This window comes from Mobula hypostoma, chromosome 13 (assembly GCF_963921235.1).
Source record: "Mobula hypostoma chromosome 13, sMobHyp1.1, whole genome shotgun sequence".
Taxonomy (NCBI): Eukaryota; Metazoa; Chordata; class Chondrichthyes; order Myliobatiformes; family Myliobatidae; genus Mobula; species Mobula hypostoma.
This window is the reverse complement of record NC_086109.1, coordinates 9,046,799-9,058,996: the sequence shown is the minus strand read 5'-3', so window position 1 is coordinate 9,058,996 and position 12,198 is coordinate 9,046,799. Positions and strand designations below refer to the sequence as shown.

General features: G+C 45.4%; 1 protein-coding gene across 1 annotated transcript; it reads left to right on the top strand.

Moving 5' to 3' along the window:
- The first annotated feature begins 259 nt into the window (after positions 1 to 259).
- Positions 260 to 9,105, top strand: tomm6 (translocase of outer mitochondrial membrane 6 homolog (yeast)). Its single transcript, XM_063066425.1, has 3 exons — positions 260 to 416; positions 5,870 to 5,977; positions 8,831 to 9,105. Exons 1-2 carry the CDS (start codon positions 319 to 321, stop codon positions 5,964 to 5,966), a joined length of 195 nt encoding a protein of 64 aa, XP_062922495.1. The 5' UTR covers positions 260 to 318; the 3' UTR covers positions 5,967 to 5,977; positions 8,831 to 9,105.
- The last annotated feature ends 3,093 nt before the right edge of the window (positions 9,106 to 12,198 follow it).

The following is a 12,198-nucleotide window of genomic DNA, read 5'->3' as shown; positions in this document are numbered from 1 at the left end:
CATACACGTGACAATAATAAACCAACTCCGATTCCAACATTTTGTGTTTGTGTTTCTGTAGGGTTTTGTTTTCATGGAAGTGTGAGCTTTGCAGCGAACAAAAGCAGAAAAACAAACGGCTGGAGGAACTTGGTGGGTCAGGCAGCATCTGTGGAGGCAGAGGGGAACGGTGACGTCAGAGCCCACAACAGCGCGGAATTTCAATTCGACTCGGAACCGACGTTCCAGCTCTGGTGTTCCAGCCGGCGCGCAACCCGATGTGACGCCGCTGCTGCGTCTTGGGTGCACGGGCTCGGTGGTCCGCCATCACACGAGGAGATGGCGCCGGGAAAGAAAGACGAGGCTGCGGACCGGGGATGGTTGGCGACGCTGAGGGCGGTGGCGGCTGTGATGGCCGACAGGAATGACTTCCGCAGGTGAGAGGGGAGGGGATGGGGGAAACCAGTCGGCAGGGACACCATCTTCCTCCGCCAGTAATCGGATCACCCTGGACTGCCTTTTCATCTATCTCCTTCCTCTACCCTCACCCTATAATACCTATTCCTCTCCATCCGCACACCCTCTCATTCCCTTTCCATCTCCATAACCCCACCCTTCCCTCCTCACCTACTCCCAATTCTTCCTATCGTCTCTTCCCCACCCTTCCTCGTTTCCTGTAACCCTTTCATCTAGTCCGAACTACCCCACCCCTTTATCCTCACCTTGTCCTCCCATCCACTCCCAATATCCTCCTCCCTCCTAAATCCCCTAGCACCCCTTTCATCTTCCCCCAACCACCTTCCCGCCCTACCCATCCATCTTCCTCTCCCATTCATTTCTCTGTCTTCCACATTCCCCTGTCTCTCCCCCCCCCCCCCCGCCGTTCTCTCTTCCTCAGGCTCCACCTTTCCACCAAGCCTTGGCCCTTCTACCCCGTCTCTGACCCCCTCCCCAAATCTCCACCGCATTTAGTCTACTATGAACCGTGAATGGTCTCGACCCAAAACGCTGACTGTTTTACTCTTTTCCATAGATGCTGCCTGGCCTGCTTAGTTCCTCCAGCATTTTGTGTGTGTTGCTCTGGATGCTTTGTGCTTTTTCCTTCTGTAACATCCCTGTGCACTGATTTTTTATCATCTGCGATCGGTGGACATTGAACAAATTTAGGTGGTTGCCCCTTTGCAGTGAAATTAGATCTTAGAACAGTACAACCCTTCAACACAACAATATTGTGCCAACCTTCTAACTTACTGCAAGAATGTAAAGAAAGCTTTTAATGCATTGGCTGTTGTAAATCAAAGTATTGAGTACAAGACGTGGGACGTTATGTTGAAGTTGTGTAAGATGTTGGTGAGGCCTAATGTGGAGTATTGTGTGCAGTTTTGGTCACCTACCAACAAGAAACTGGTTAGTGGCGTAGTGGCCTCAGCGCTGGACTTCGGGGCGAGAGGTCCCGAGTTCGAATCCGGCCGGCTCTCCATCTGTGCCAAGGATGGGCTCCGCCAGGTTTCAGATGCCCAAGACACACCGTACGATGAGCATACCAAAAAAAAAAGCTTGTCATAACAGCGCCTCGACAACTCCACCAAGAGCTAAGGGCGTGCGCGTGCGAACACAAACACACACACACACAGAAGCACACAAGAAAGATGTAAATAAGGTTGAAAGAGTACAGAGAAATTTTACAAGGATGTTGCCGGTTCTGAGGAGCTGAGTTATTAAGAAAGATTCAATAGGATTCAGTTGATTCCTTGGAATGTAGAAGATTGAGAGGAAATTTGATAGAGGTGTACAAAATTATGAGGGGTATAAATGGGGTAAATGCAAGCAAGCTTTTTCCATTGAGTTTGGGTGATACTACAACTAGAAGTCGTGGGTTAAGGGTGGCAGGGGAAACTTCTTCACTGGGTGGTGGGAGTGTGGAGCAAGCTGCCAGTGCAAATGGCGGACGTAATTTAGATTTCAGAGAGAAGTTTGGATAGCTACACGGATGAGAGAGGTATGGATGTGAGGATGAAAATATCAAGGCCTTGCATTGTAATGGGCATTGAGGGGCTAATGATTTGTTTTAAAATGTGAATTTGAAGTCTATAATCATTTATCTGTAACTAATGTACTCTGTGTGACTGAAATGTGCCTCACAACCAAGATATAAAAATAACTCTCTGTACTTCCTTGTTCTGAGAATTTTTATATGACTGCGGTTGGGACAGCTTGCCTGATATATGCATTTTTTGAGAACTAACACTTAGGTAGAATGTGTAGCTGCTCAAGGACATATTTTTGCTACCTTGCTGTTCGGTAGCGTTGCTGGAGTTCCACTAAATACTGAGAAACTGATTGCTAAGCTTTACCTTGAAGTCGTCATGCAGGATGCAGTGGACTAATTGTACATTGTTCTCTAAAATGTTAGACATTGTTCTCTGAGAATGCTAGACAAAGGTTCAAATAAGGAATTATCTGGTCATACAATGTCCTGAGGCAAGTTACCTTTACTTCTGTAAAAATCCACCTAAGTGTCTGGAAATATAAGGATGGAGATAAAGGGAAAGTGAGAATAAGAAAAGTTAAGAATGACAACAGAATCAACTGAGCAGAAAGCTCAAGAATGGATCGTACAGTATGGCCAAGTGAAATAGGAATTGATATGGGAGGTGAGGGGAGTAATGAATTAAAAGTATTGTATATGAATGCACGGAGTATAAGAAATAAAGTGGATGTGCTTGAGGCACAGTTGGGAATTGGTAAGTATGACGTTGGGGGAATAACAGAGACATGGCTTCAAGTGGACAGGGCCTGGGAAATGAATACGTCCTATCGAAAGGACAGACAGGTGGGTAGAGGGGGTGGGGTGGCTCTGTTGGTGAGGAATGAAATTCAGTCCCTTGCGAGGGGGGACATAGAATCAGGAGATGTAGAGTCAGTATGGATAGAACTGAGAAATTCTAAGGGTACAAAGACCCTAATGGGAGTTATCTACAGGCCCCCAAACAGTAGTCTGGATGTAGGGTGTAAGTTGAATCAAGAGTTAAAATTGGCATGTCACAAAGGTAATGCTACAGTTGTTATGGGGGTTTCAACATGCAGGTAGACTGGAGGAATCAGGTTGGTACTGGACCCCAAGAAAGTGAGTTTGTGGAGTCCCTCCGAGATAGATTCTTAGAACAGCTTGTACTGGAGCCTACCAGAGAGAACGCAGTTCTAGATTTAGTATTGTGCAATGAACCGGATTTGATCAGGGACCTCGAGGTAAAGGAGCCATTAGGAGGTAGTGACCATAATATGATAAGTTTTAATCTACAATTTGAGAGGGAGAAGGGAAACTCGGAAGTGTCAGTATTACAGTTGAACAAAGGGAACTATGGTGCTATGAGGGAGGAGCTGGCCAAAGTTCAATGGAACAATACCCTAGCAGGGATGACAGTGGAACAGCAATGACAAGTGTTTCTGGGAATAATGCGGAAGGTGTAGGATCAGTTCGTTCCAAAGAGGAAGAAAGATCCTAAGGGGAGTAAGGGGAGGCCGTGGCTGACAAGGGAAGTAATGGACAGTATAAAACTAAAAGAGAAGAAGTATAACATAGCAAAGACGAGTGGGAAGCTGGAGGATTGGGAAACTTTTAAAGAGCAACAGAAGGTAACTAAAAAGGCAATACGCGGAGAAAAAATGAGGTACGAAGGTAAACTAGCCAAGAATATAAAGGAGGATAGTAAAAGCTTCTTTAGGTATATGAAAAGGAAAAAAATAGTTAAGACCAAAATTGGGCCCTTGAAGACAGAAATGGGTGAATTTATTATGGGGTACAAGGAAATGGCAGACGAGTTGAACAAGTACTTTGGATCTGTCTTCACTAGGGAGGACACAAACAATCTCCCAGATATAATAGTGGCCAAAGGACTTAGGGTAATGGATGAACTGAAGGAAATTTATATTAGGCAGGAAATGGTGTTGGATAGACTGTTGGGTCTGAAGGCTGATAAGTCCCCGGGACCTGATGGTCTGCATCCCAGGGTACTTAAGGAGGTGGCTTTAGAAATCGTGGATGCATTGGTAATCATTTTCCAATGTTCTATAGATTCAGGATCAGTTCCTGTGGATTGGAGGGTGGCTAATGTTGTCCCTCTCTTCAAGAAGGGAGGAAGAGAGAAAACAGGGAATTATAGACCGGTTAGCCTGACGTCAGTGGTGGGAAAGATGCTGGAGTCAATTATAAAAGATGAAATTACGACACATCTGGATAGCAGTAACAGGATCGGTCCGAGTCAGCATGGATTTACGAAGGGAAAATCGTGCTTGACTAATTCTTCTGGAATTTTTTGAGGATGTAACTATGAAAATGGACAAGGGAGAGCCAGTGGATGTAGTGTACCTGGACTTTCAGAAAGCCTTTGATAAAGTCCCACATAGGAGATTAGTGGGCAAAATTAGGGCACATGGTATTGGGGGCAGAGTACTGACATGGATTGAAAATTGGCTGGCAGACAGGAAACAAAGAGTAGTGATTAATGGGTCCCTTTCGGAATGGCAGGCGGTGACCAGTGGGGTACTGCAGAGTTCAGTGCTGGGACCGCAGCTGTTTACAATATATATTAATGATTTAGATGAGGGAATTAAAAGTAACATTAGCAAATTTGCTGATGACACAAAGCTGGGTGTTAGTGTGGAATGTGAGGAGGATGTTATGAGAATGCAGGGTGACTTGGACAGGCTGGGTGAGTGGGCAGATGCAGTTTAATGTGGATAAATGTGTGGTTATCCACTTTGGTGGTAAGAACAGGAAGGCAGATTATTATCTAAATGGAGTCAAGTTAGGAAAAGGGGAAGCACAACGAGATCTAGGTGTTCTTGTACATCAGTCACTGAAAGCAAGCATGCAAGTACAGCAGGCAATGAAGAAAGCTAATGGCATGCTGGCCTTCATAACAAGGGCAATTGAGTATAAGAGCAAAGAGGTCCTTCTACAGCTGTACAGGGCCCTGGTGAGAACATACCTGGAGTACTGTGTGCAGTTTTGGTCTCCAAATTTGGTGGAAGAACATTCTTGCTATTGAGGGAGTGCAGCCTAGGTTCACAAGGTTAATTCCCGAGATGGTGGGACTGTCATATGTCGAAAGATTGGAGCGACTGGGTTCTGGAATTTAGAAGGCTGAGAGGGGATCTTATTGAAACATATAAGATTATTAAGGGATTGGACACGCTGGAGGCAGGAAGCATGTTCCCGCTGATGGGTGAGTCCAGAACCAGAGGCCACAGTTTAAGAATAAGGGGTAGGCCATTTAGAACGGAGTTGAGGAAAAACTTTTTCACCCAGAGAGTGGTGGATATATGGAATGCTCTGCCCCAGTAGGCTGTGGTGGCCAAGTCTCTGGATGTTTTCAAAAAAGAGATGGATAGAGCTCTTAAAGATAGTGGAATCAAAGGTTATGGGGATAAGGCAGGAACTGGATACTGATAGTGGATGATCAGCCATGATCACAGTGAATGGCGGTGCTGGCTCGAAGGGCCGAATGGCCTACTCCTGCACCTATTGTCTATTGTGTCTGTTGTACCATTCATGTATAAATACGACTGAGTTTTCTTGTTTGACAGAGTTCCAAGACCCCGCTTTAGGAGCTTGGGCTCTCCATGGTATCATGCATCAATAGAGATTTTCCGAAGCACTCCCTTCGGGTCCAAGTACTCTTTTCTGTGATAGGATGTCTAGGAACTGGGTGTAGGTCGATGGGACTAAGCAGTTTAATAGTTCAGCAAGGACTAGATGAGCTGAAGGGCCTGTTTCTGTGCTCTACATTTCTAGGACTCAGTCAATCTAACTCTTCCCTCCTGCCCTGCCCTCCATTTATCCGTCAGCTGAACAATTCCAGCTGATTCATTTCTTCTTTCCTAACAGGAACCTGATTGTAAACATTGGGCTGTTTGCTGTGGGAGTTTATATCGCCCGAAACCTTTCAGACATCGATCTAATGGCTCCTCAGCCCATTCAGTAGACAAGATCTCGGTAAGTTCTCCAGCACTGCAATCTCTTTCTACCCTCTCTGCAGCATTAGTGATGGGCTGAGTAATGGTGAGGAGAGGATCAGGCTGATAGCAGGTTCAGTGCTTTTACTTTCCTGACGGGTCAAAGTGCTGGTTCCTGCGAGGGTTCTACGATTAAATCACAGAACAGCTACCTACAGGAACGATATCAAAACATTTTAAAAGAGTCTTGAGAAAATTTGCAAGGAAGTTGCTGGGACTTTAGGACCTGAGATATAGGAAAAGGTTGAACAGATTAGGACTTTACTCCCTGGAGGGTAAGAGAATGAGAGGAGATATACAAAGTTATGAAGGATATAGATAGGGTAAATTGAAGCAGGCTGAGATTAGAGCCAAAGGTCATGGGATAAGGTTGAAATGTTTAAGGGGAACGTGAGCAGGAACTTCTCAGAGTGTGGAATGAGCTACCAGCAGAAGTGGTGGTTGTGGATTTGATTTCAACATCTAAGGGATAGGAACATGATTGGGAGGGGTATGGCAGGCTATGGTCCAGTGCAGGTGGATGGGACTAGATGGAATAATAGGTCGGCTTTCTCCTGTGCTGTAGTGTTCTGTGTACAGCACAGTTCAGGCCCATAATGTTGTGCTGACTTTTTAATGTACTCAAAGGTCAATCGAACCCTTCCCTCCCACATAGCCTGCCAGTTTTCTTATATCCATATGCCTATGTCCCCACTGTATCTGCCCCTACCACCACCACTGACAGGGCAGTCCAGGCACCCACCTCTCTCTGTGTAAAAAAAACACACAACACAACCCTACCTCTGACATCCCCTCTATACTCTCCTCCGGTCACTTTATACCTTCTCTTGTATTAGCCATTTCTGCCCTGGGAAAAGGTCTCTGGCCGACCGCTCTGTGAGTGCCTTGTGTCATCCTCTGCAGCTCTATCAAGTCACCTTTCACCCTCTTTTGCTCCAAATTGAAAAGCTGTAACCCATTCAACCTATCCTCATAAAATATGCCCTCTAATCCAAGCAGTATCCTGGTGAAATCCTGATTCCTCTCTGAGGCTTCTGTAATGAGGCAACTGGAACTGAACAGGATACTCCAAGTGTGATTTAATCAGAGTTTGATAGAGGCTCTTGAACTCAATTCCCCAACTAATGAAGTCCAACACACTACGTGCCTTCTGAACGACCATCAACGTGTGTGGCAACCTTGAGGGATTAATGGGCGTGGGCCCCAAGATCCCTCTGTTCCTCCACATGAAGAAATCTGCCATTAACCGTGCATTCTGCCTTCACGTGGTGGGATCTTCTCATTTCTTTCCTCACTTGCTCTCCACTCAACAATAATGGATGCCTAATATTTAATGGTGATAATTATCCGATATACATGTTGCTTCAACTGTTGATTAAAAATTCAGAACAATATTTTATCTGTTGTCACGCGAAGTTAAACATCGGCATTCCTCCTGATCCAAAGGCAATGTTCACATTATAGTGTTCTTACCTTCACCTTCATAAATACGATGTAGATTAAAGATGAGCTTTATGCGTTGCAAGTGTAGCTAGGGTACCAAAGACTTTTGCACAGTACTGTATTTGTCAACGTGGAGTAGAGTTTGTAAAGCTGGCAGGAGCAAAGGATTACACACAAAATGCTGGAGGAAGCTCAGCAGGCCAGGCAGCATCTATAGGGGAAATAAAGCACGGTCGGCGTTTCGGGCCGAGACCCTTCGACAGGACTGGAGAAAAGAGCTGAGGACTGGATTTAAAATGGGGGGAGGGGAGGGAGAAACACAAGGTGATAGGTGAAACCTGGAGGGGGAGCAGAGGAGCGAAGGGTGTTGGGAATGGCGAGGCTGCACTGCGAGAAGGTGTGGGACAGGTGGCAGAGGAGGAGTGCCACGGGCAGGGGGTGGCACAGGTGCAGACTCACCCAGCCCCGAGACACCAGGCAAGGTCATTTGATTCCAAACAATCGGTTTATAGATCAGTACAGAATGTCTCTGGTGCTTCCTGCTCTCCCCGCCCCCCCCCACTCCCTTCCACCTTTTCCAAGCATAATTTCCCTTCCCACTCTCAGTCCACAGTAAAGATCCATATCAGAATTAGATTTATCATCACTCCTATAAGTCATGAAATTTATTTTTTGTTTGTGACAGCAGTGCAACACATAAAATTACTACAGTATGTGCAAAAGTCTTCGACAGCCTATTTGTACCTAAGACTTTTGCAGAGTCCGGTACTTGATAACATGCAGTGAGATGTTGCACCAGTGACCAGTTCAGACTGACGATGTGCTGGGGGCGGCCCTCAACTGTTGACATAATCTAACCCTAACTCGTACGCCTTTGGGACGCGAGGAGTCTGGAGCTGAGTGAAGCAGGTGCAGTCACAGGGAGAACGCACTAACTCCTTACAAACAGTGGCAGGAACTGAGCCCCAGTCGCAGGCGCTGTCATAACGTTACGCTAACCACGCTACCCCAAAAAAATTTACTTTACCAACATTCGTCCACTTTGCCTTCGTGGTGATCTGAAACATGGTGAAAATGAACTCAAGCTCGGACTGAAATTTTCACTGCTATATATTACAATGGTGGTCCTTCCACACCTTCTCGCTCTCCTTACTTTTGTTTGATTTTGGCTTGCATTGGCGATATTTGCAGCTGCCCACAGCACATCCTCGGACTGCATCGCTCATGACGCAAGGCACATATTTCCCTGTATGTTTCGGTGTACATGTGATAAGTGAAGCTAATCTTTAAAACAACTTTTGCATCTGTTTCTGTCCTGTTGCAAGTAGATGTTCTTATTCATCCACCCTGTATCCAGCTGTACATAATGATGTCTGTGCTTCGTTTCCAGACTAGGGGGCTTGGCAAAAGCTGGAAGACCACTATCGCCAAGGGCCTGCTGCAATGATCGAGACTACGAGCAGAATTACTGCAGCAGCAGTTCTAGGGCCTTTGCGTAATGAACGGACAGACACTGCTGTTCCAAGTGAATGGATGGGATAATCAGCAATTGCTCCTTTTCCCCATCGACAATACTTTAAGTTATCACAGCACTGACTACATCCTCAATGTTATTAGCTCCTTAAATTCATAGGGAAACTATTCAAATAAATCAACTGAGGCTAACTCTTGTGTGTAACTTGTGCTTGATTCTAAATGTTGATGCTTGTGGGACATGATATATGTATCTGGGATTCGTTAGTTCTTATGTAAGTATAATTATACTCCAGATCAACAGAAAGAGTTGCTTACACTATTAAAAAGTGACCTCTGATGCATTATGGGAGCTTTGGGTGCTGACTGCAGAGGCTCATGGGAGTTGTAGTCTGTTTTTACTTTATTTGAATATTGAGTCATAGAGTGATAGAGCATTTCAGCCCCATTGGGGCTAAGCTAGTCCAATTTGATCGTACTTGGATCTAGGGTCTTAAACCAGGGTTTCCCAATCTTTTTTTTATGTCATGGACCAATACCATTAAGCTTGGGGATCTGTGAATCCCAGCTTGGGAGCCCCTACTCTAAACCTTTCCTACTTATTCAAGACATTTTAAGTTTGTTTAATGTCATTTCCTGTACCCGTGTCAAGGAGAATAAAATATTTGTAACTCCAGATCCATTCAACACAGAACATACAAATAACGTAATAACAAAAACCCAATAAATATAAATACATAAGAGAAATTGTATACATTGTCTATGAAGTGACACTAGGTATAGCAGTGTTGGTACATAAGGTGACTGACAGGTGGTTGGGGGTGTGGAGAGATGGGTTAGTGCGTGGAGGTGTTGATCAGCCTTACTGCTTGGGGAAAGTAACTCCATTTGAGTCTGGTGGTCCTGGCGTGGATGCTACGTAAAATCCGTCCCAATGGAGTGGAACAAACAGGCCATGGCCAGAATGGGTAGGATCCTTCATGATGTTACTGGCAACACACATAAAAATTGCTGGTGAACGCAGCAGGCCAGGCAGATATAGGAAGAGGTACTATGTAGGCCTGATGAAGGGTCTCGGCCGAAACGTCAACTGTACCTCTTCCTATAGCTGCGTTCACCAGCAACTTTTATGTGTGTTGCTTGAAATTCCAGCATCTGCAGATTTCCGCATGTTGATGTTACTGGCCCTTTTTTGACAACTTTCTGTACCTCTATGTAGTTATGCAATGTAAATGTATGTATTTTAAATGCTGTTATTGTAGCTTCTTCAACCACTTCCACAGGCAGCTTATTGTCTGGGTGAAAAGTTGCCCTTCAAGTCCAGTTTAGACCTTTCCCCTCTCACCCTAAACCAATCCATGCCTGGTAGTTTTTAATTTTCCTTTCCCTGGGGAAAAAGACTGAGCACTCACCCTACTCGTGCCCCTCATTGATTTAAAGATTAACTTTATTTGTCACACGTACATCGAAACAATATGTCGAGAAAATGTTGTTTGTGTCAACGACTAACATTCCAAGGATTTGCAGGGGTGCAGCCCACAAGTGTGGTCACGCTTCCGAGCGCCAACATAGCATGCCCACAACTCGCTGACCCTAACCCGTGCATCTTTGGACTGGAGGAAGAAACCCACAGGGAGAATGCACAAACTCCTTACAGACAGGAGTCTATTGGACAGTTATTACAGACAGTGATTCCAGAGATGAAGCGGTTAACCTATGAGGAGAATTTGAGTCGCCTGGAACTATACTCTCTGGAATTCAGAAGAATGAGAGGGGATCTTATAGAAACATACAAAATTTTGAAAGGGATAGCTAAGATAGAAGTAGGAAAGTTGTTTCCATTGGTAGGTGAGTCTAGAACTAGGGGACGTTGCTTCAAGATTCAGGGGAGAAGATTTAGGACAGAGATGAGAAACTGTTGTTCCCAGAGAGTGGTGAATCTGTGAAATTCTCTGCCCAGGGAAGCAGTTGAGGCTTCTTCACTAAATATATTTAAAATACAGTTAGATAGATTTTTAGATAGTAGGGAAATTAAGGGTTATGGGGAAAAGGCAGGTAGATGGAGCTGAGTTTACGGACAGATCAGCCGTGATCTTGTTGAATGGCGGGGCTGGATGGCCTACTCCTGCTCCTATTTCTTATGTTCTTGTGAAAGGAGCTTTTACATTCTCCCTGTGGCGGGAGTCGAACCCCAATCTTACAGCATTAATCCAACCGCTACACCACAGTGTTGCCTCCACGTTCCTATCTAATGCACAATTATTTTGGACTGAGGACCAAGAGTTATCATCCTACTGATGATGTGCTGCTGCAAAACTAATGCTGCTCAGTATGAGAGGAACCGCGAGCGCAGAAACTGAAATCTGCTCGGCTTAGAAACCAACGGTGCAAAGCCACCACCGGCAGCGGCAGGAATTGAACCCCGATCAATGATGGCTGATCATGATGAAATGGAGCAAACTCAATGGGCCAAATGGCCTAATTTACTCCAATATCTTATAGTCTAACGCTTTACACTAACTGGTACACTATGTGCTGCTATATTTTAGATGTGGGGGCCAACGCTGGCAGTAGAGGGGTGAGGGGCGGGGGGGGGGAGGCCACAGGTAATGTATCCTGCAATCTCGCATTTATTTTCTCACTCATCTGAGGAGCTTGCAAGTCATCCTGACTGCACCGCATAACCCTTCCACCTCGTGCTTTCCCAGTCAAGTCTATTCACGGGAAGTTTCTTCACTGGCGACTCCAGCGTCTTTATTTGCCCCTGCACTGGGGCGAAGTAAAGAGTTAACCGCATCTGTGGGACTGACGTTGCATAAAGGACGGAGAAGGTGAGGACAATGGACCAGATGGGTTTTCACTGCAATCTTTGTGGATGAGGCTCCCGAGATTAGTGTAAATTCCATGTTTATTTAATTACAGTAAATTCCCACTGATCCACCATCTGTTCGGCGATCCCAAAAGCTTGGTAGCTCAAGGTTGTGTGCTTAGCCCACCGCTCTACTCTCTCTACACTCATGACTGATCTAGGCACAGCTCAAACACCATCTTTAAATTCACAGATGATGTCACTGTTAGCAGAAGCTCAGATGCAGTGAGGGAGATAGGCATAGAAGCATAGAAAACCTACAGCACAATACAGACCCTTCAGCCTACAAAGTTGTGTTGAACATGTGCTTACCTGAGAAATGACCTAGGGTTACCAATAGCCCTCTATTTTTCTCAGCTCGGTATACCTGTCCAGGAGTCTCTTAAAAGACCCTCCACCATCATAACCAGCAGCCC

Coding starts and splice junctions, on each gene's coding strand:
- tomm6 (XM_063066425.1), top strand. CDS start 319: ATGGCGCCGGGAAAGAAAGACGAGGCTGCGGACCGGGGATGGTTGGCG. Junction 417..5,869: donor GACAGGAATGACTTCCGCAG/GTGAGAGGGGAG, acceptor CTTTCCTAACAG/GAACCTGATTGTAAACATTG.